This window comes from Tiliqua scincoides, chromosome 1, assembly GCF_035046505.1.
Source record: "Tiliqua scincoides isolate rTilSci1 chromosome 1, rTilSci1.hap2, whole genome shotgun sequence".
Lineage (NCBI taxonomy): Eukaryota > Metazoa > Chordata > Lepidosauria > Squamata > Scincidae > Tiliqua > Tiliqua scincoides.
In genome coordinates this window covers 140164919-140184725 of record NC_089821.1, presented here as the reverse complement: position 1 = coordinate 140184725, position 19807 = coordinate 140164919, and the positions used below count along the sequence as shown (strand labels likewise).

The 19807-nt window shown below is 42.7% G+C and overlaps 1 protein-coding gene across 1 annotated transcript in view; it reads left to right on the top strand.

Annotated features, from left to right (window-relative positions):
• Positions 1-2006: 2006 nt before the first annotated feature.
• WDPCP (WD repeat containing planar cell polarity effector) overlaps positions 2007-19807 on the top strand; it is a 137648-nt gene continuing 119847 nt past the window's right edge. Inside the window, exons 1-5 of the mRNA XM_066638046.1 lie at positions 2007-2071; positions 2675-2719; positions 3602-3652; positions 9914-9984; positions 10247-10306. Coding sequence (XP_066494143.1) covers positions 2011-2071; positions 2675-2719; positions 3602-3652; positions 9914-9984; positions 10247-10306 — 288 coding nt within the window. The 5' untranslated portion in view covers positions 2007-2010. The remainder of the gene's footprint in view (positions 2072-2674; positions 2720-3601; positions 3653-9913; positions 9985-10246; positions 10307-19807) is intronic.

Below are 19807 nucleotides of genomic sequence, written 5' to 3'. Positions count from 1 at the left end.
GGCGTGACATTTGCTATCCTCCAATCTTTTAGCACCATGGCCGTTTTGAGGGACAAGTTGCCTACCTTAGTCAAGAGATCTGCAACTTCATTCTTCAATTCCTTAATAACCCTTGGGTGGATGCCATCAGGGCCCGGTGACTTATTGATCTTTAATTTATCAATGAGGTCTGAAACATCTTCTCTTTTAACCTCTATCTGACTTAACTCCTCGGTCAGGAGGGGCCGTTCGGGCAGTGGTATCTGCCCCAGGTCTTCTGCCATGAAGACAGATGCAAAGAACTCATTTAATTTCTCTGCCATCTCTAAGTCTCCTTTTATCTCCCCTTTCCCTCCCTCACCATCCAGAGGGCCAACCGCTTCTCTGGCGGGTTTCCTGCTTCTAACATATTTGAAGAAGCTTTTATTATTCCCCTTAATGTTGCTGGCCATGCGTTCCTCATAGTCTCGCTTGGCCTCCCGTATCACCTTCTTACGTTTCTTTTGCCACAGTTTATGTTCCTTTTTATTCTCCTCATTAGGGCAAGACTTCCATTTACGGAAGGAAGCTTCCTTGCCCTTCACAGCCTCTCTAACTTGGCTGGTTAGCCATGCGGGCACCCTGCTGGATTTAGTGGAACCCTTCTTTCTTTGCGGTATACACCTCTGCTGGGCCTCTATTACTGTTGTTTTAAGCAGCCTCCATGCACTCTGGAGAGATTGGACTCTTTTTACCCTCCCTTTCAACCTCCTTCTAACCAGCCTCCTCATTTGAGGGAAGTCCGCCCGTCGGAAGTCAAGGGTTTTTGTTAGAGATTTGCCTGGTATTCTTCCCCCAACGTGCACGTCAAAACGGATCGCAGCATGATCACTGTTCCCCAATGGCTCAGTAACGTTTACATCTCTAACCAGGTCATTACATAAATGAATACATTAAAGATGAAACTTATTTGAATGACTGGTCTTGCAATAACTCATGGCCTATAAAAGGCTTTGCACAAAGCAAAGCCAGCCTTTCCTTTGCTGCCACTGCTGCATCACAGACATGAAACAACAAGAAGTGGAGGGAGCCCTCATCCCACAGTTCACACCAACTGAGATTGAACCTGTGGCAGCGCAAAGTGCTAAGGCCCCATACCCTTTCCCTGAGGTTCTGCCCTGTTTTGTGGCCTCTTCGGGCACCATACAAATATATACCTGTAATATTAATACAGCTGTTGGGGCATACCAAGATCCAGGTCTACAGAGCTTGCGTCCTGAGTACATTTCTGTACTGCAGCGAGTCATGGACTCTTCGCTCACAACAGGAGAGGAAACTGAATGCTTTCCACATGCGCTGCCTCCGACGCATCCTCAGCATCACCTGGCAGGACAAAGTTCCAAACAACACAGTCCTGGAACGTGCTGGAATCCCTAGCATGTATTCACTGCTGAAACAGAGACGCCTGCGTTGGCTCGGTCATGTTGTGAGAATGGATGATGGCCGGATCCCAAAGGATCTCCTCTATGGAGAACTCATGCAAGGAAAGCGCCCTACAGGTAGACCACAGCTGCGATACAAGGACATCTGCAAGAGGGATCTGAAGGCCTTAGGGATGGACCTCAACAAGTGGGAAACCCTGGCCTCTGAGCGGCCCGCTTGGAGGCAGGCTGTGCAGCATGGCCTTTCCCAGTTTGAAGAGACACTTTGCCAACAGTCTGAGGCTAAGAGGCAAAGAAGGAACGCCCATAGCCAGGGAGACAGACCAGGGACAGACTGCACTTGCTCCAGGTGTGGAAGGGATTGTCACTCCCGGATTGGCCTTTTCAGCCACACTAGACGCTGTGCCAGAACCACCTTTCAGAACGCGATACCATAGTCTTTCGAGACTGAAGGTTGCCAATACAGGATTGGGGCATATTAAACAGTTCATGTAATATTCACTTTGATGTACAATTACAGCAAAGTTCTTTTTGATTCTTTTTTCAGTTTAACCAAAAATGAATTTTTCTTTGTTATATGTCTTCTAGAATTAGCTGTAGACGGAGTCAGATGTCTGTCTTTCTCTCTGAGATGCACTTGTGGTCTTTGAAGAGCACCTTACATGTGGAAGGTAAAACAGGCATTATCACATTTTCAGATTTGAAATTTGAACATTTACCACATTGCATCAGTATTCAGTTTAGTACCCTGTTTCAGAAATTCGGTAAAAGGTTCATTTTTACTTACCATCCACTGATTGTCCCCACTAGGCAAAGCTGTAAAATGAGGCTACTAGCCTTTCAATTAAAGAAACACAGAATTTTAAAAAGGCACATGGGTGGACATTATATACACCAAGAAGACCTATGCCACATCCCTTGTCACTGCTTTTCTGCAGTGGGTATCCTTAGCTGTACACTGCACTGCCTTATTGTTGTTTGTAATAGATTGCACTTTCAGTGGCCACAGTATTTTACTGAATTCATCCAAATCTCCCACCCAGTTTTTTATGTCAAGCAATTGAGGAAAAGACCCTTGTCGGTGTGTCAAATTATAGATTTTTAGCTTTTTATTAGCACATGGAACGCCTCAAACATAAAGAGAACTTTCAAATATCTGCGTGACTGTATGCATTGGTTCTCAACTTCATCCATAAAATACCTTCTGTATATCCAGATGTTTGCTTTCTTTCATGTGCCAGAATCATAATTCATGTTTCCTTAATAATGTATAGACCAAGACATTGGGATCTATCATTACTATGACAAGAAAGAACCAGGTAAGGTAATGGTTAAAATAAGAATATATCTACTTTTGAACTGTTAATAGAGTTTTTAAGCTTTCAGAACTGAATAAAAAATATTTTTATACTTCTGTATTAACAAAGCATTATAATGTTTTATGAATCATATTGTGCAACCTGAATTTCTCTGCAGTTGATTATAGTCAAATCATTGGTTGAAATTGTTTTTCAGCAGTTGACAAAACAGTATTTTACATCAACAATCTTAACTTCCTTCTGTAAAAAATAGGTTCTTAAAAATGGTCTAAAAGTAACATCATATTTTAAATTGATATTTGGCATTCCAGTAAATTCTTTTTTATTCATTGGAGTTCCAGCAGAGGGCATTGTACCTTCATGGGAGTGCTCTGGTGCTGGCCTTCTGGATACTCCTTACCTGATGTTTGAAATAGGCATTTCAGAGTGAATGATCAATTTTCTTTATCTGATTAATCCTGTTAATCCTAGAAGATTCATGATGGGCCAAAAGGTCTTTTCAGCTAGAATTCCTTCCTGTTTTGGTCCAGGGAAAAATAGTGGTTTGTGTCGGCATCCCATACCGTTTACTTGGTGGTTAATATGCTGCCTCCAGAATTCTGATGATAGACTGACTCAGCTTCTGGTTAGGATTCAGTTGCAGGTCACTTCACTATCTGATTAGACTGAAACTTCTATAATATTGGCCCACCTGTTGGGATAGCTTAAGCCTTTCTTTCACTAAAATTTAAAGACATCCGTCCAAGAGTGAAAGACTTTGTAACTAGCTTCCCCCGCCCCAGAACTCTATTTCTCCAAACTATATTTAGCACTTTGATTATTTAGAACTCTGATTTGACTATTAAGCTTTCTTCTACCCCCCCCCCCTTTTCTCTCTTCTAGAATCACAAATGGACATTGGCTATTTATATGAGAAGCAACAACTGGCAGAATGTAAGGGCTACTTTCACTTTCCCTATAACTTGTATAATCTTAAACTAGAATGATTCTCAGTTATGTCAGCCATACAGCACAATATTATGTTAAGCACATTATTAGAACTGACACACTTAAGTTTTCTCTACTAATTAGGAGTCATGGTCTCTCAATCCATATCAGGAGTACAGAAAATGGGAAAGTATGTTAATCCTTTGCTGTAGCCCCAATATTGATTGAGGATTCCCCAGACTACAGTTTGCTTTGGTAGAAAAGCTCCCATCAGCACCACATATGAACATAAGAACAGCCCCACTGGATCAGGCCATAGGCCCATCTGGTCCAGCTTCCTGTTTCTCACAGCGGCCCACCAAATGCCCCAGGGAGCACACCAGATAACAAGAGAACTCATCCTGGTGCCCTCCCTTGCATCTGGCCTTCTGACATAGCCCATTTCTAAAATCAGGAGGTTGCACATACACATCATAGCTTGTAACCCATAATGGATTTTTCTTCCAGAAACTTGTCCAATCCCCTTTTAAAGGCGTCCAGGCCAGATGCCGTCACCACATCCTGTGGCAAGGAGTTCCACAGACCAACCACACGCTGAGTAAAGAAATTTTTTCTCTTGTCTGTTCTAACTCTCCCAACACTCAATTTTAGTGGATGTCCCCTGGTTCTGGTGTTATGTGAGAGTGTAAAGAGCATCTCTCTATCCACTCTGTCCATCCCCTGCATAATTTTGTATGTCTCAATCATACAAAATGATTGAGCTAGGAAGCTCATAATGACTGTAGCTGGGAAGCATGTCTGTATAGCTTTGGCTGGTGTGCCAACTGCACCCCCACCTGGGGGAAGTGTTACACCACTATTATTATTTTATTATTATTAATATTTTATATATCACTTTTCAACAAAAAAGTTTGCAAATTGGTTTACATAGTGAAGTAAATTAAATAATCACATGCAAAACTAAGGCTGCAATGTCATACACACTTATCTGAGAGTGAGCCCCACTGAACACAGTGGGACTTACTTCTGAGTAAATGTGTATAGACTTGTTCTGTTAGGCCCTAGTCATAGCAGTCTGGCAGCACAAAGTACTTCACAGTGGCACAAAAGCCAGGCCACTGCTGCAAATGGCAAGAGACACGGCAAGTGCTGCAGCAGCAGCAGCTCCAGGAGGCTCCACAAGTGCCAGTAAGTTGGCACTCGGGGCAGGCCATGTGCAGGGAGGGGGGTAACGGGGCTTTTTGGGTGAGGAACCAGGGGTAAATGTTGGGGAAAGGAGGGAGTGGATCCGGCAGCAGTTGTGCATACCAGATCTTATCCCCCATTTTTCTGCCCACACCATCCACTGGCTTTCTTCAGACTTGCGCCAGCAAAATGGGATCCATAGGTGATCCTGTATCCCACCAGGGATATTTGTACTTACTTTCTGCAGGTTGTTTGATTTCCCACCACCACCACCACCATAGCAAGCACTATGTGCTCCATTGGTAAGGCTGCATGCTATAATACGTTGAGAGATGGAATTGGGCAGTGCATCACGTTCAGGTTGGACTACTGTAATGTTCTTATGAGGCTGCCTTTGAAAAATGTGAGGAAACTGGTACAGATTGTGGCAGCTGGAGTCCTTGTGAAGGCCCAGGCTTGGGCATATGGAACTTCTATTTCATTCCAATTACTTGATTATTAGTTTGTTTCCAAACATAATTCAAGGTACTGTTCATTACCTTTAAAATCATAGTTTGGGATCAGGTTATTTGAAAGGCACTTCCTCACATGAATCTGCTGTCACATTTCAGTCATCATCAGAGGCCCTGCTCTGTTCCCCTGCCATCAAGAGTCAAGTTAGCAGAAATGCATGACAGGACCGTTTCAGCTCTAGTACCCAAGTTATGGAGCATTCTGCCCTAGATGGTTTACCTGGTCCTCTCAATGCTGGTCTTTGGTCATCTGATGACACTTTGTTTCACCAGACATTTATGATTATGTTTTTCCTCTTCTATGAGTTATATCCCTCGGCTGCTTTTAGCCTGTATTTATATTTATAATGTATTTATATTTATAATGTAGCAATGCTGACTTTGCTTAGCTTTAGGTAGAATAAAATCCATACTATATCAAATGATGAATGAAGTTGCATATGGGCCAATGCAATAGTTCCCAAATGCTGCACCACGGTGCCTTTAGGCGCCAGGACAAACACACAGGGGCATCACAGCATGTCCCCAGCATCAGTGGCATAGCTAGGTCATTTGACACCCGGGGCCCATAAATTTTTGTTACCCCAAATGACATAATTGATTTTTTAATTATTAATTAATTAATTAATTAATTATTCAATTATTCACATTTTTATACCACCCTTCCTCTAAGCAGCTCAGGATTTGAAATGAATAATAATAAAGGCCAGAAAATAAATGCAGTGAATATTTTCCCACAAGCAATGGATAAAATTCTGCATCAAATGGTATATAACATGATGGTATTATTCCTAAAAGCCATGATTTCCAGAATTTTGGTCACTAGGGTGTCAGGCCCCCCCCCCAATGTCTAATTAACCTGTTTTGAGTTAAGGCAGTGGTTCTCACTGGGACTCACTTTTTAGAATGACAATATGTCCAGGACCCACTGGAAGTGATGCCATGGCTGGAAGTGACATCATCAAGCACAATAAAATAAATAATTATAAATAATTAAATTAAAGAAAAACAAATAATTAAATAAGGGGAAGCCAGCCCTGTTCCAGCAAGTGAATTTTCTATGTAGCATGCCTACAAGAACACCCCCCCCCCCCAAAAAAAAAAATCAGTGAGATTTTCAGCCCTCCCCACTGGCCAGTTCAGTGTAAATTCTTATATTTCAAGCATAGCACTATCTGGATCCACCTGGCCTTACAAGTCTAAAAACAAATAAAATGGACCTTACCAGCTGAAGCCTCTGTTTTATTCTTTGGGGGTGCTACCTTCTGGAGCATTTGTTGAGCTCCACTTTCATCAGATTGGTACCATGCAGCTAGCCTTGCATTCCCCTTTGCCTGACTTGACCAGGAGCCAAGGCACGTTTGCTTACTCAAGAGTAAATGCGACCCTGTGGCTTACTTTTGCTTTCCATAGGGCTTAATACATTCATCTGCTTGGAGGGAGGGAATTCCTTCTTGGGTGTTTTTGGGGGGGCTGCATTAATTGAATCAGGACCATTCTGGTGTCTTTGGATTCCTCTCAGCCTGCCCTTTCCGACGAACTATGGCAGGTTTGCCTACTCACAAGTAATCTTGCGATATGTCTAGGTTTCATTTTCCATAGGATTCCATGCATTTTTTGTTTCTGCTTTTTTGGCCATAACTTCTGATGGAAAGGAGATATTTCAGTCCAGATTTTTGCATTGCGTTCCACTGGAAATTCCACATCCAAAGGTATATAGCATGATGGGGTATTCTGAACCTCCGCGATATTCGCGATGTTGGGGCATTTGTGGTATCACCCCGCCCAAGGCTGATACCCGGGGGGGGACCACCCCTACCCTCGCTAGCTACGCCACTGCCCAGCATCCTCTTTTTCCCCAGCTGTAGCGGTGTCGTACACTTGGGTCTCACTCCCAGGGTTTTGGGGTGCTCAGAGTTGTTGGTTCTGAACCCTAGAGCCCTCAAAGATCCCTGTTCGGTAGTACTGCTACCACCCTGTAGGAGCCAGTGCCTCAGTACAGGGAACCCGAGACCCTCTAGGCTTAACTATATCCCTTGTAGGCACTGAGCACTTTCTTTACTTAAAGTCTCAGTTCTCAAGTTTCTAGTCCACAATGAGGATTTTTGGTAGCTTGCTGAACGGCTAGGCAGGATTCTGAACCTTTGTCCCCAACAGACAATGAACCAACATGGTAAAAAGATTTTCTACTTTATTAAGTACATAGGGTTACAAAAAGTTACAAAAAGGCAGCAAATGCTAGAGGCATAAAAACTTCTAGGAAACATATCAGCATAAAACAACAAAGCTAACTGGCTAACTCTATTAATCTCTGCCTCTCACCTGGGTCAGCTTCTTTTGTAGATCCTCAGTTACCTAAGAGGCCACATGGTCCTGGTGGGGCAGGATGTGCACCCACCACCTCTCTCACCCAGAGACAAGGAACAAAGACCAACAGACCCTGTCCTCCAGAAGTGGGGCTGGAAACTCGCCCCCTCAGCTCTTCCCTCCCCCCTGGAGATCTGCAGCTGCATTCCATCCGTGATGGGCGTCTTTCTGGCTGCCTAGGTGCTACATAATCACCTTCCATTGAGTTGTAAATCCTAGCAGCTAGGAAACGCAAGCCACTTCTGTGTTACTGTTTTAGCTTGGTTCAGGCCTTGCAATGCTACTAGGCCTGAACTGTACATATCCATGACAAGCAGGCACTGCCATCTTGAATTGCACGAGATCTCGTGCAATCCAAGATGGCAGCACCTGAGAAATCTGGGAAGAAGAGGCCACCACAAAAGAAGGATGTCGTGATAACATAAGCTTGGGAACCACTGGGCTAATGTGTTCTCTAGAACAGGGCTTTCTAAACTCCAGCCCAGGGGCCAAATCCCACCCACTGGGAGATTTTACCTGGTCCACTACATGGTGGTGGGGAAACCTTAATGTTCCAGCCTGCAGCAACCTGCTGACTTCTGGGTAACCACAGAGCTTTGCATTGGGGAGATGCTTCTGCGGAAGATCACCCCAGAAGGTGGGGTGGGTGGAAAGGTTGGTATTTGTAAAATCATATCCTGCTGATTTAAAACAAGATCTAAGTACAGCTTATTCTTTCATTTAAAATTTATTTATTTATTTTATATAAAACTGATTTTTTAAAACTCCTTAACATGTGTAAAATATATGATGTGGCCCTTGTACAGAAAAACTTGGAGACTCCTACTTTTAATGGTTCCCAAATGGGTGGCTCGTAACCCACCAGGGGAACCAGAAAAAGTCCTTTTTTCCCATAAGAGGAGTGGCCAAGAAATCAGCAGCAACACCATCACCACTACAGTGCTGCTGCTGAGAAGGAAAGGTTGTTTCTAATTTACCTGGGAGTTGCTATGGCTTGCCAGGGGGTGTGGGAAGCCTGTGACCCCCCTGCAACCCTCCTTGAGGCTCCAAAGTCCTGTAAAAAAGGATGGAACCTCTTCTGATTTTGTGATGAAAACAGGAAGTGGTTTTTTCCCCTCTTTACAAGACTTTGGAGGTATAGGGAGTGCTGCAGAGGGGGTCACAGGCTCCCCAGACCCTCTGGAGAACCATAGCAATCCCCAGATAAGTTAGAAAATCCCTTACCTTTTCAGCAGCAGCACAATCATGGCAATTACAAAGCGTCCTCAACCAGCTCATGCAAAGATTTTCAAGGTTCTTAAACTCCAAGTAGGACTTTGAGAACCCCTAATCTAGATTAACATCTACTGATAAAGAAAAGAAAAAAACTTCAATGTAGTTGAATGATATTTCAGTAGAATTTATGATGTATGCACACATGTGTTTACCAAATGTGCCAATCTGGGTAGGCTGATTTCATCCATATATTTTGGATATATCTCCAATTATATGATACTTTGGGGAAAATACTCAATTCATTCAGCAATATGATAGAGGACATTTGGTATGAAATTATTCTAACTGAATTTTGTTGTATTATTTGAAACAAGTTCAATAAAACTGGTATAGAGTTGATAATTAACTTTGGGTGCAATCCTAACCCCTTATGTCAGTGCTTTCCAGCACTGGCATAGCGGTACCAGTGGGACATGTGCTGCATCCTGCAGTTGGGTATCACTCACGGAGGCCTCCTCAGAGTAAGGGAATGTTTGTTCCGTTACCTCAGAGCTGCATTATGTCAGTGCTGGAAAGCACTGACCATAAGGGGTTAGGATTGTACCCTTTCTTAGAGATAGATAAGGAGTGAAATACCACTAGTATCAGAGGGGTTTAATTGAATGCTTGTGTATAGCACATAAGAATGGAAAGGGGAGCTATTTTGGATTACAAAGATATTGTGAAATGTTCATCATTATGTGGGGATTTTGGTGTTATTAATCTCTTTGTGTTTTGACTCAAAATTATGAATAAAATATGAAATAAAATCCAATGTTCAATTATTTATTATTATTAAAATAATTTTTATTCCGTTTTTCTAAAACTCGATTATTTAGTGAGTGTGTTGTATGTATGTGTATTCTTGTACCTGTTAGTAGTCTTTATACCTGTTTCTTTGTTATAGTGTGTCGTCTTATACCTGTTTTTTTTCCCCTTCATTTGCTAGCTCGAGATTATCCTTGGGTACTTAAGAATAAACGTCCGGAAAAGCTGCGAGACACAGTCAAGGAATTAGAGGTACCTTTCAGAAAGTTTCAAGCATAGTTACAATTAATCCAGGTTTTCAGTTCTCTTTCAACAACTTTGATTTTCATAAAAGATCATCTCTCCTGGTGATAAATGTGCTTTTGTCCTGTGGGCTGTCCAAAACAGTTTCATCTTTGTTTAGAATGTCAGACAATCTCTCTTTCTCTCTCTCTCTTTCAAATTAGAAGCGCTTTAACCACGTGAAATGTGTACAGCCAACTATACCCACTGTCTATTTTCTGTTGTCCTCCAGGAACTGATGCAAAACAGTCAATGTGTGCTGAGCAAATGGAAGAGTAAATATGTCTGTCAGGTAAAATGTTTTGACATGCTCTTGCAATGTTCAGTCAACAAGTTTGGACAATTGTTAAGTGATTAATGTAGTTAACTGGTAGAAAAACACAGTTGATGTGCTCTGTGAGAGAATTTTTAAATGCTTGTATTTGTTTAAAAACAAAATCTTTTAAGGTCTAGCTATTGGTAAAAAAATGGCTATACTCAAATATTTTATTTATTTATTTATTTAAAAGATTTCTACCCCACCTTTCCTCTGCTGAAAGCAGATGCCCAAGGCGGCTTACAATTTATAGATTAAAAAAGAAAAATACAATATACAATAGAGTAAAAAAATAGAAAATGCAATGCAATAGAATACAATACAATAGGAAAAGGAAATACAATGGGGGGACACCAGTTGTAGGAGGGCAAAAATGCTGAAGGAATTACTATAGAGGCACAGAAGGCAGAAATCCCAAAAGCAAAACAAAACAAAAATGTTTTAAGCTCTCGCCAAAATGCCATGAGTGATGGGGTAGACCTCCATGCTGCCATCCCCCTAACTTGGAAGAAAGGCAGCACTTGCAGGAAAGCCCCCTCAGATGAACTAAGAGGGCGGGCTGGAATATATGGGAGAAGGTGGTCCTTCAGATAGCCTGGCTTCAAACTGCTAAGGGCTTTAAAGGTCAAAAACAGCACCTTGAATTGGACACGGAAACGAATGGGCAGCCGAAGCAGGGATTCGACAGAATCAAACTCCCCGGCTCCAGTAACCACCCTGGCCACCTAATTCTGCACTAGTTGCAGCTTCCAAACCATCTGCAAGGACAGCCCCACATAGAGCATATTACAGTAATCCAACCTTGAAGACAATAGGGCATGGACCACTGTGGTGAAGTTCGATTGATTCATGTATGGCTGCAGCTGATGAACCAGCCAGAGCTGAGCAAATACACCCGTGGCCACTGCTGTCACCTGGCTCTCCAGGGAAAGCTGTGAGTCCAGGAACACACCCAAACTGCACACCTGCTCCTACAGGGGGAGTGTAACCCCATTCAGTACAGGCAGATGACTCAGTACCTGCATCCAGGATTTCCTGACCGAAAGGACCTCTGTCTTTCTGGACTCAATCTTAACCTATTGGCCCTCATCCAGACCCCAGTCACCTCTAGACATCGCTCCCACAGCCTCCCTGGAATGAGATGGTAAGGAGAGATAGAGTTGGGTGTCATCAGCATAGTGGTAACACTCCACTCCAAACCCCTAGCAGTTTCATGTAGATATTAAAAAGCATGGCGGACAGAATAGAACCCTGTGGCACCCCATATTGTAAAGGCCAAGGTACTGAAAAGGAGATCCCATCATCACCAACTGGGACTGCTCAGTCAAGAAGGAGCAGAACTACTGCAAAGCCGTGCCCCTAATCCCCGGCTTGGCCAGACGACCCAGAAGGATACCATGGTTAATGGTATGGAAAGCCACTGAGAGGTCCGAGAGAACCAACAGGGATGCGCTCCCCCTGTCTAGTCCTCGGTGAAGATAATCTAATAGGGCAAACATTTCTGTCTCTGTCCCAAAGCCTGGCCTGAAACCATATTGGAAGGGATTCAGATAATCCATCTCATCTAGGACCCCTGGAGCTGAGATGCCACCAGCCATTCAATCACCTTACCCAAGAAAGGAAGGTTGGGTACTGGTATACTGGTCGGTAATTGTTTAGATTGGTGGAATCCAAAGGAGGTTTTTTCAGGAGGTGGCGCACAATTGTGATTTTCAGGATGCTAGGCATCACTCGCTCCTGCAAGAATGAATTTACAATGTGTTACACCCAAGTGGTCAGACCAGTCCTAGCAGATTGAATTAACCATGCTGGGCAAGGGTCAAGATGATGGTCACAAAACAGGCAATCATGAAGCATATAGGGTTTCTTGTGCCCCAATTTAAAGTGAAGCATTCAAGATGTTCAATAACTTTAGCCAGGGCCTATGCATACTTATGATATTCAGTTAATAAAGCATAGAAAATATACTTTAATATTTTATACCTAAGGCGCTTACCTGAAAAGATCTTAACTTTCTTGAAAATGTACAGAATAGTAACAGGAATTGTAAAATCTCCATCTAGTTGGATTAGATGTCAGATGATCAGAGGCTGTTGTGGCGTGTGTGTGTATTCTCTATCTACATAAATATCCATGTAATGTATAAAGAAAACATCTGCTCACATTCTTGTTAGCAGCATAGGAAGTGGAAACAGGTTGGCATCTTAGAGTGTGTGATCCAGCATTCTAATCAACAGCTTCTTTCTTGAAATATGTTTAATGTATTTTAACTCATTAAAAACTATTTCTAGCCCTTCTCCCTTGATGTTGAACAGACATGTCATTGAGCTTACAACTGCTTAACCAAGAGTGTTGAATTTTGGAAAATATTACTAATAGCTTAATCTTCAACTAGCAGCAATGGTGCAAGCTCCTTTAACCCATTTTTGTCTGGTCCATAGGTGTACACATTTTGCATTATATGCAATGTTGGGCAGAAATGACTTAAAATCAGATTGAATTATCTGGTAATTGTAGCTTTCTGTAACTCAAATTTATGCTTCCCTTGGATAATACTGAATCTTGCTTTCTAACCTGAATACCATAGCTGTAAAATCTCAAATCAGAATTGCTTTTATTGTTAATATTAACATTGCATGATATTGTTTATAATATTTAATGCTTCAACGCTCCTAAGGCCCAGATCCTAACCTACTTTCCAGCACTGGCATAGTGGTGCCAATGGGACATGTATCCTGCTATTGGTTGGCACTCACAGAGGGCTCCTCAAAGTAAGGGAATTCTTTGAGAGGCAGGCTGCCTCTGATTGTCAGATGCAGGGGAGGACACCGGGACACAGGTTGTGTCTGTTGTCTAGTGTGCTCCCTGGGGCATTTGGTGGGCCACTGTGAGATACAGGAAACTGGACTAGATGGGCCTTTGGCCTGATCCAGCAGGGCTCTTCTTATGTTCTTACTGCATTGCCCTTATGTCAGTGCTGGAAATTGGGTTTGGATTACCCCCTAAATCATACACAAAAAGTAGAGTCTTTTTAGGACCCGAAGGAATTAGTTATCTGATCTTTCCATCACCTGTGTTTTCATTGGAGGCTCTGGGGGACTCACCAGAAATTGGGTCAGGATCCAACAAATGGGTCCTGACCCACAGGTTGAGAAATGCTGACCTAGATGATACCACTTCCTCTGACAGTTACTTTATCCATTTTAAGACATGGCTTTGTGCCTGGAGCCAAGGGGTGCTACATCTGTTTAAGAATCAGCTGCCCTCTGAGGCAATAAATCACCTTTGGCAGCCTTATCCGACCCACCTGGACAACATACCTTGTATCCCAATATGCTCTGCCTCCTAAGCTTTGGTAAGCCTGCAAGACACAGCCATTGAAAAGGACCAAAATTGCATCCACAACCATTTGCGCTGCTGATTGCTCCAGTGGTGAGAGAGGCTGTAGCTGTTAGGCAGTCTCTGTGTCCGTTGCAGCTACATGGCAGCTATGAGCTCTGCCAGATCCAATCCCAAACACACAGTAATGCCATGGTGGACCAGGAGGCCTGCCAGCTCCCCCTCTCTGACTGCTGCTGCTGCACAGGAGGTTCAGACAGACTCTTGACACTCCTGAGTCACAGTAAGCCGAGGATTGGTAAGGCAAGCACTAGCACAATTTCTCTGGGCTGCATTTGTGTCTGCCATCGGTTGGGCAGACTTGGGAACTATGGTAAGGGACCAACTGGCCTCACCACGCAAAGGTGTGGATGACTCTCAAACCACTGATGCAATTATCCTGCGGGAGCCTGTTAGAACCCTCCTCCTGTCCCTTGAAGGGCCCAGGTCATAGCTAACTGTAACAAGGTAGGGAGAGGGGGTGAGGAGATCCTGAAGAAAAACACTGAGCTGGGGAGGTGGCGACTGTTCTCCCAGAGAGGCAGGGCTGATCTGGGAAGCAAGATGCCCCTTGCATGGAGGAGATCATGTGACTCTACTGGCCCTACCTCCTGATGGCATGAGGACATACCCATTCTGTATGGAATGCTCCCCCCTCTGATGGAGAAAATCGCTTCTGATGTTTAAAAATGGCTCTTGTACAACATTTTGCTAAGGTCCGTTGTTTGAGATTTAGTCTTGCATATTAGAAAAAAAACACACATGAAGAACACCTCACCAAGCATATCTTTTTGACTTATCTTTTTTAAAGGATTCAAATGACGACAAAAGGATGCTCACACATTTAGCTTAGCTTGTTCATTTGTACTATTTTTCACTTCTTTTGTATGCTTTTCCTTTTGATAGAATTTATGTTGTTTGGGTAGGCTGGAAACAGTCTGTTACCTCCTCCCCACATTGTCAACTAAGTCCAGGCAAATTTCAGACATAACTGGGTTCTAGGATACTGCATGGCCCAACAACTGACATGGCTGCTAGACAAAGCAATGTCAAGAATCCCACTGCGGAGTCATCTCGTTCTTCCTTATTATCCCACACCTGGGTGCATCAGGCTTTGTAGGTCCTGCCCAGACATTACTGCAACTGCTCACAGTATTGTCAGTATATGTTGCATTATATATTCTGGACCCTAGCCAAGGGTTTGCACATGTAGATGCTATGCTGCTGGGGTGGTGGAGGGCAGATATCTGCGCAATCGCTTGTGGGTTGTATATTAGCATATTAGATAAAATCTTCTCTTTCCTTCATCCCTCTTGTTTTTTTTCTTCCAAGTCTCAAGTGTCACTGTCTTATTCCCAATTTTCACTCAAACTTTAAAAGTAGTTCAGTGTAGAAATGTCTTTGGAGGCATCTCAAAGATCCCACTACCCTTGAGCACCAGCTGGAGTTTACTGAGAAATAAATATGTAGTGTGATTAACTTAATAAATATTTTCTTGGGTAATTTGACAATTATGTGGTCTTAATCTTGGCTGAAGGGGGAAAGAACAGAAGAAAACCTTACAGTGGCTTTTTTATTTTGATTCTCACATAGCTATGCAGAATTCAACATCTGATACTTTTTATATACGTATTTTACAAATGCCAGAACAGAGCATCTGTTTGTTACGTGATCAGAATGTTGCAATATGTGGCATTCATGCTGTAATTTGCTTACATCCTGTAGACATTTATATATTTTAAAAACCTTTTATATTGCCCTTGTTCCAAATGACTTAGGGTTGTTTGCCAAAAAAAGAAAAAAGCTATATTGAAATCATCAAAAAGCATTATAAACAATAAAAACATGTTCTAAAAACAGCAAAAAAAAAAAAAAAGAATCAAGAGAGATTTGCTTGTGTTTGCACATTTAGAACTTGATTATCAGATAAGCTACAAAAGGTACAAACTACATGCTGAGTTATATAACAAGTATGTGCAAGTGATCTGGTTTTGAAATCTATGTAGCAACATTCAGCAGTAATAATGATAATACTACAATCAAGATGTACTACAATCAGATTGTATACAGCAGTGGTTCTCACACATTTAGCACCAGGACCCACTTTTTAGAATGAGAATCTGTTAGGACCCACTGGAAGTGATGTCATGACCAGAAGTGACATCATCAAGCAGGAAAATGTTTAACTATCCGACAGCCCAATCCTATGCATGTCTACTCAGAAGTAAGTCCTATTAGAGTCAATGGGGCTTACTCCCAGGAAAGTGTGGATAGGATTGGGCTGTGAGGCTGCAATCTTACCCACACTTAACCAGGAGTAAGTCCCATTTACTAACATTGTTAAAAGAATCTACATAGTAACTTGTTAAAAGTATAGGTCCATAGCATTTCCTCCAATGCAGTCACATACCATGGTAGCATCAAGTCTAATATATTAAAAATAAAATATTGAAATGAATGGGGACCCACCTGACCTTGTGGGTCCTGATCCACAGTTTGAGAAACACTGGTATACAGTATTTGAGCCATATGCATGGCTAGCAATTAGTGCTTATGCTGCACCTTTGTATTTTATCTTAAAGCTGCAGTACTTGTACTAACAAGCATTCCCATGAAGAATCCCCCTTCATTTCACTTAAGTGAGGGATTTGTGCAGAAGAAGCACTCAGTGGATTGCATTTTAGGGCACAATCCTAGCCCCTTATGTCAGCGCTTTCCAGCACTGACATAAGGGCAATGCAGCTCTGAGGTGAGGGAACAAACATTTCCTTACTTTGAGGAGGCCTCAGTGAGTGACACTCAACTGCAGGATACAGCACATGTCCCATTGGCACCGCTATGCCAGTGCTGGAAAACATTGACATAAGGGATTAGGCTTGTGCCCTTAGGATCTTAACATCCCCACTCACTATGATGAAGTAGTAACCAAACAAAAAAAAGGGAAAGGCAACAGATGATTGCACAAAGGCAGTGTGGAATGAAGGGAGTAAATGAAAACCTTGTGAACCTGATTGAAAGAGAAATGCCTTCTTAATTTGTGACATCTACTTCCATTTAAGAAAAATGTGAGCTTGTTCTAAGAACAGAAATATATGTATATTTTTTTAAAATGATGGCACTGTCACTCAAAAATGCAGCTGTTCCCCAGGCTTTATCCACTTGACCTGCACACGTCTGCTAACTTAAGATTACCCCTGAGTCAGGGTGGATCTTCCATGCTCACAGTTACCCTTTCAGTGGTTTTCAAACTTTTTCAACTGGTGGTTCCCTTCACCTGCTGTGCCATCGGCCATTAGGGCTACAATCCTAAGGGTGGTAGGTAGGTGGTAGGTATAGGATGGTGGGTTTTTCGCAAAGATTCCATGGCTCCCCTGGCTGGTTTCCACGGCTTCCCGAGGAGCCTTGGCTCACATTTGGAGCCACTGCCTTAAATGATCTTTACTGATCCTGTAAAAAACACCCTATTAAACTAGTGAGCTACCATAGTAAGCTTATTATGGTAGCACAGTGGTTCCTAAACTGTAGCATCAGGACCCACTTTTAAAAATCTTTATTGGGACCCACCTAGCTTTATGAGGCTAAAAACAAGCAACCGAACAAAAGTTTCACCTTACCAGCTGCTCAAGTCTCTGTTTTTATCCTTTTTACTATGGTGGGAAGACGCCTTCTAGAGCGTTTGTTGAGCTCCATGTTTGTTAGATCAGGACCATTCTAGTGGCCTTGCATTCCTCTTGACTTGGCTTTTAATAGGAGCTAAGGCACAGTTGCCTACTCACAAGTAAAAGTGCAGGTCCAACCCAGTTTCATTTTCCACAGGGCTCAATGCATTTTCTTTGTCAGCTTGAAGGGGATGACAACTTCCTTCTCAAGTGTGTTTTTGGGGCCTGTGTTAATCGGTTTGGGACCATTCTAGTGTAGTTGCTTTCCTCTCTGCCTGCCTGTGAATGTGCAATCTCCTGATTTTAGAAGTGGGCTATGTCAGAATGCCAGATGCAAGGGAGGGCACCAGGATGCAGGTCTCTTGTTATCTGGTGTGCTCCCTGCGGCATTTGGTGGGCCGCTGTGAGATACAGGAAGCTGGACTAGATGGGCCTATGGCCTGATCCAGCTGGGCTTATGTTCAGTAGACTGAAGCACGATTGCCTACTTGTGAGTAAATACACACAAGTAGCTCAGTTTCACCTTCCATAGGACTCAATGCATCTTCCTTGTTAGCTATCAGCTTGTCAGTTTCACGACCCACCTATAATCAGGTCGTGACCCACAGTTTGGGGAACACTGTGGTAGTGAGTAGAGAGAGTGCAAGAGTAACAAAGTTATCTTGAAAGCCATCTGTTGTTAGGGCTAAACTACATGAGTGAGCAAATATGTGCCATGAAGTTGCCCTTTCCACTGGAAGCACCTCCTTTTTCTGAAATGCAGCAGGCCAATCCCAGTCAAAACCAGGATGTGCAGGGAAGAGAGAGTTCATTTGTTCCCTGCACACTGTCTTTTGAAAACTTTGAAACAGCAACTTGCTCTCAGAACCAATCACTAGAGGTGTTCGAAAACTGTTTATTTACCTTACTCAGAAGTAAGCCCATTGTGTTCAGTAAGACTTAGGACGTAAACCTATCTTAGTCACTGGAAACAAACACCTCTACCAAACATCGTTCAACTTCTCCAGATTCCTTCCCAGCCTCCTTCTTGAAAAGTCAGTGGGAGGACAAGCAGAGGAGACTGCAGAGGAAGGGAAGAAAGATTTGTAGAGAGGAAGAGACAACCTGTCAAGAGCAAAGAGGAAGGGCAGCATCAGGGAGGGAGAAAATGGCTTGCAGTGTACTGTGTACACACCATGGAGGGTAGGGAGAAGATTCCCAGGAGGTTGGCTGTGTGGAAGTGTCAGTATCAAGAGCAACACCTCACCTGGCAGCCTCAGAACCACTTTCACTTAATACCTTTCTGCTCTGTCAGGGAGGAGCTTCCCTTTTTCTGGATATGTTGCTTTCTTAAGTATGCCACAATAGAGTATCATGGATAGTAATTTTTAGATATATTTCATATTTTCACATGGTCCACAAAGTAGGCTTCTCAAAACTGCTAGTGATTTTTGTTATTCAGAAACCTTTTCATTTATATTTTTGGGACAATTATAAGCACTAGGGCGCAATCCTAACCCCTTATGGCAGTATTTTCTAGCACTGGCATAGCTGGGACCCGTGCTGCATCCTGCAGTTGGGTGTCACTCATGGAGGCCTCCTCAAAATAAGGGAGTGTTTGTTCCCTTCCCTCAGAGCTGCATTGCCCTTATCTCAGTGCTGGAAAGCACTGACATAAGGGGTTAGGATTGCACCCTTAGTCAAACATTGCTGAGCTGTAAGATCACATTATCAGTTTGGGAATAAATTGTGATTTTATCTAATCCAGCTGCAACATAAGGATAAATTGATGTTTTGAAAGGTTGCAGTAAAAACTGGAAGAGTGTGACTGTGTCTAACGTTTTTATGAGGGCAAACCCTTAAAGGACATCTGCCATGACTGGTGGGGCTTTAGAAAGCTTCCAGATGATTATCCAAAGATGCATTTGCTAGCTTTACTGAAAGAGGTGGTTTTTCTGGCACTGATTGTAGTGTTTATGTTTTGTAAACAGAAGCCCTTGATCTGCATTTGCAAAGATATAAACATTTAAGTTTGGAAAGTTGTTATTTTGAACTAGTGAACCAGTTGAAGAACAATCTCTGTTCTTCACTGTAGTTCCAATAATATGATTGTACGTTTGTAACGCTAATTTATATAGCACTTCTACTATTAGATGGCTTCATCATTCTTATCTTACTTTTGCTCACAGAAGCCCTGTGTGGTAGTCAGAACTAGTCCCATGTTACTGGTTGTAGCATGTATAAAGCACTTTCTGAGCATGCAGAGAGCTTCACATGTACTACCTTGATGTTGTTCTTACAAGAACCCTGTCAGATGAGTAAGCATTATTATTCTTATAATAGAGATGAAACGACTGAGGCCAAGAAGGAGTGGCTTGCCTAAGGCCACCTCATGATAATTCATGGCAGTGATGAGATTCAAACTGGGGAAGTCCTCATTTGCTACACACACCCCAAATTC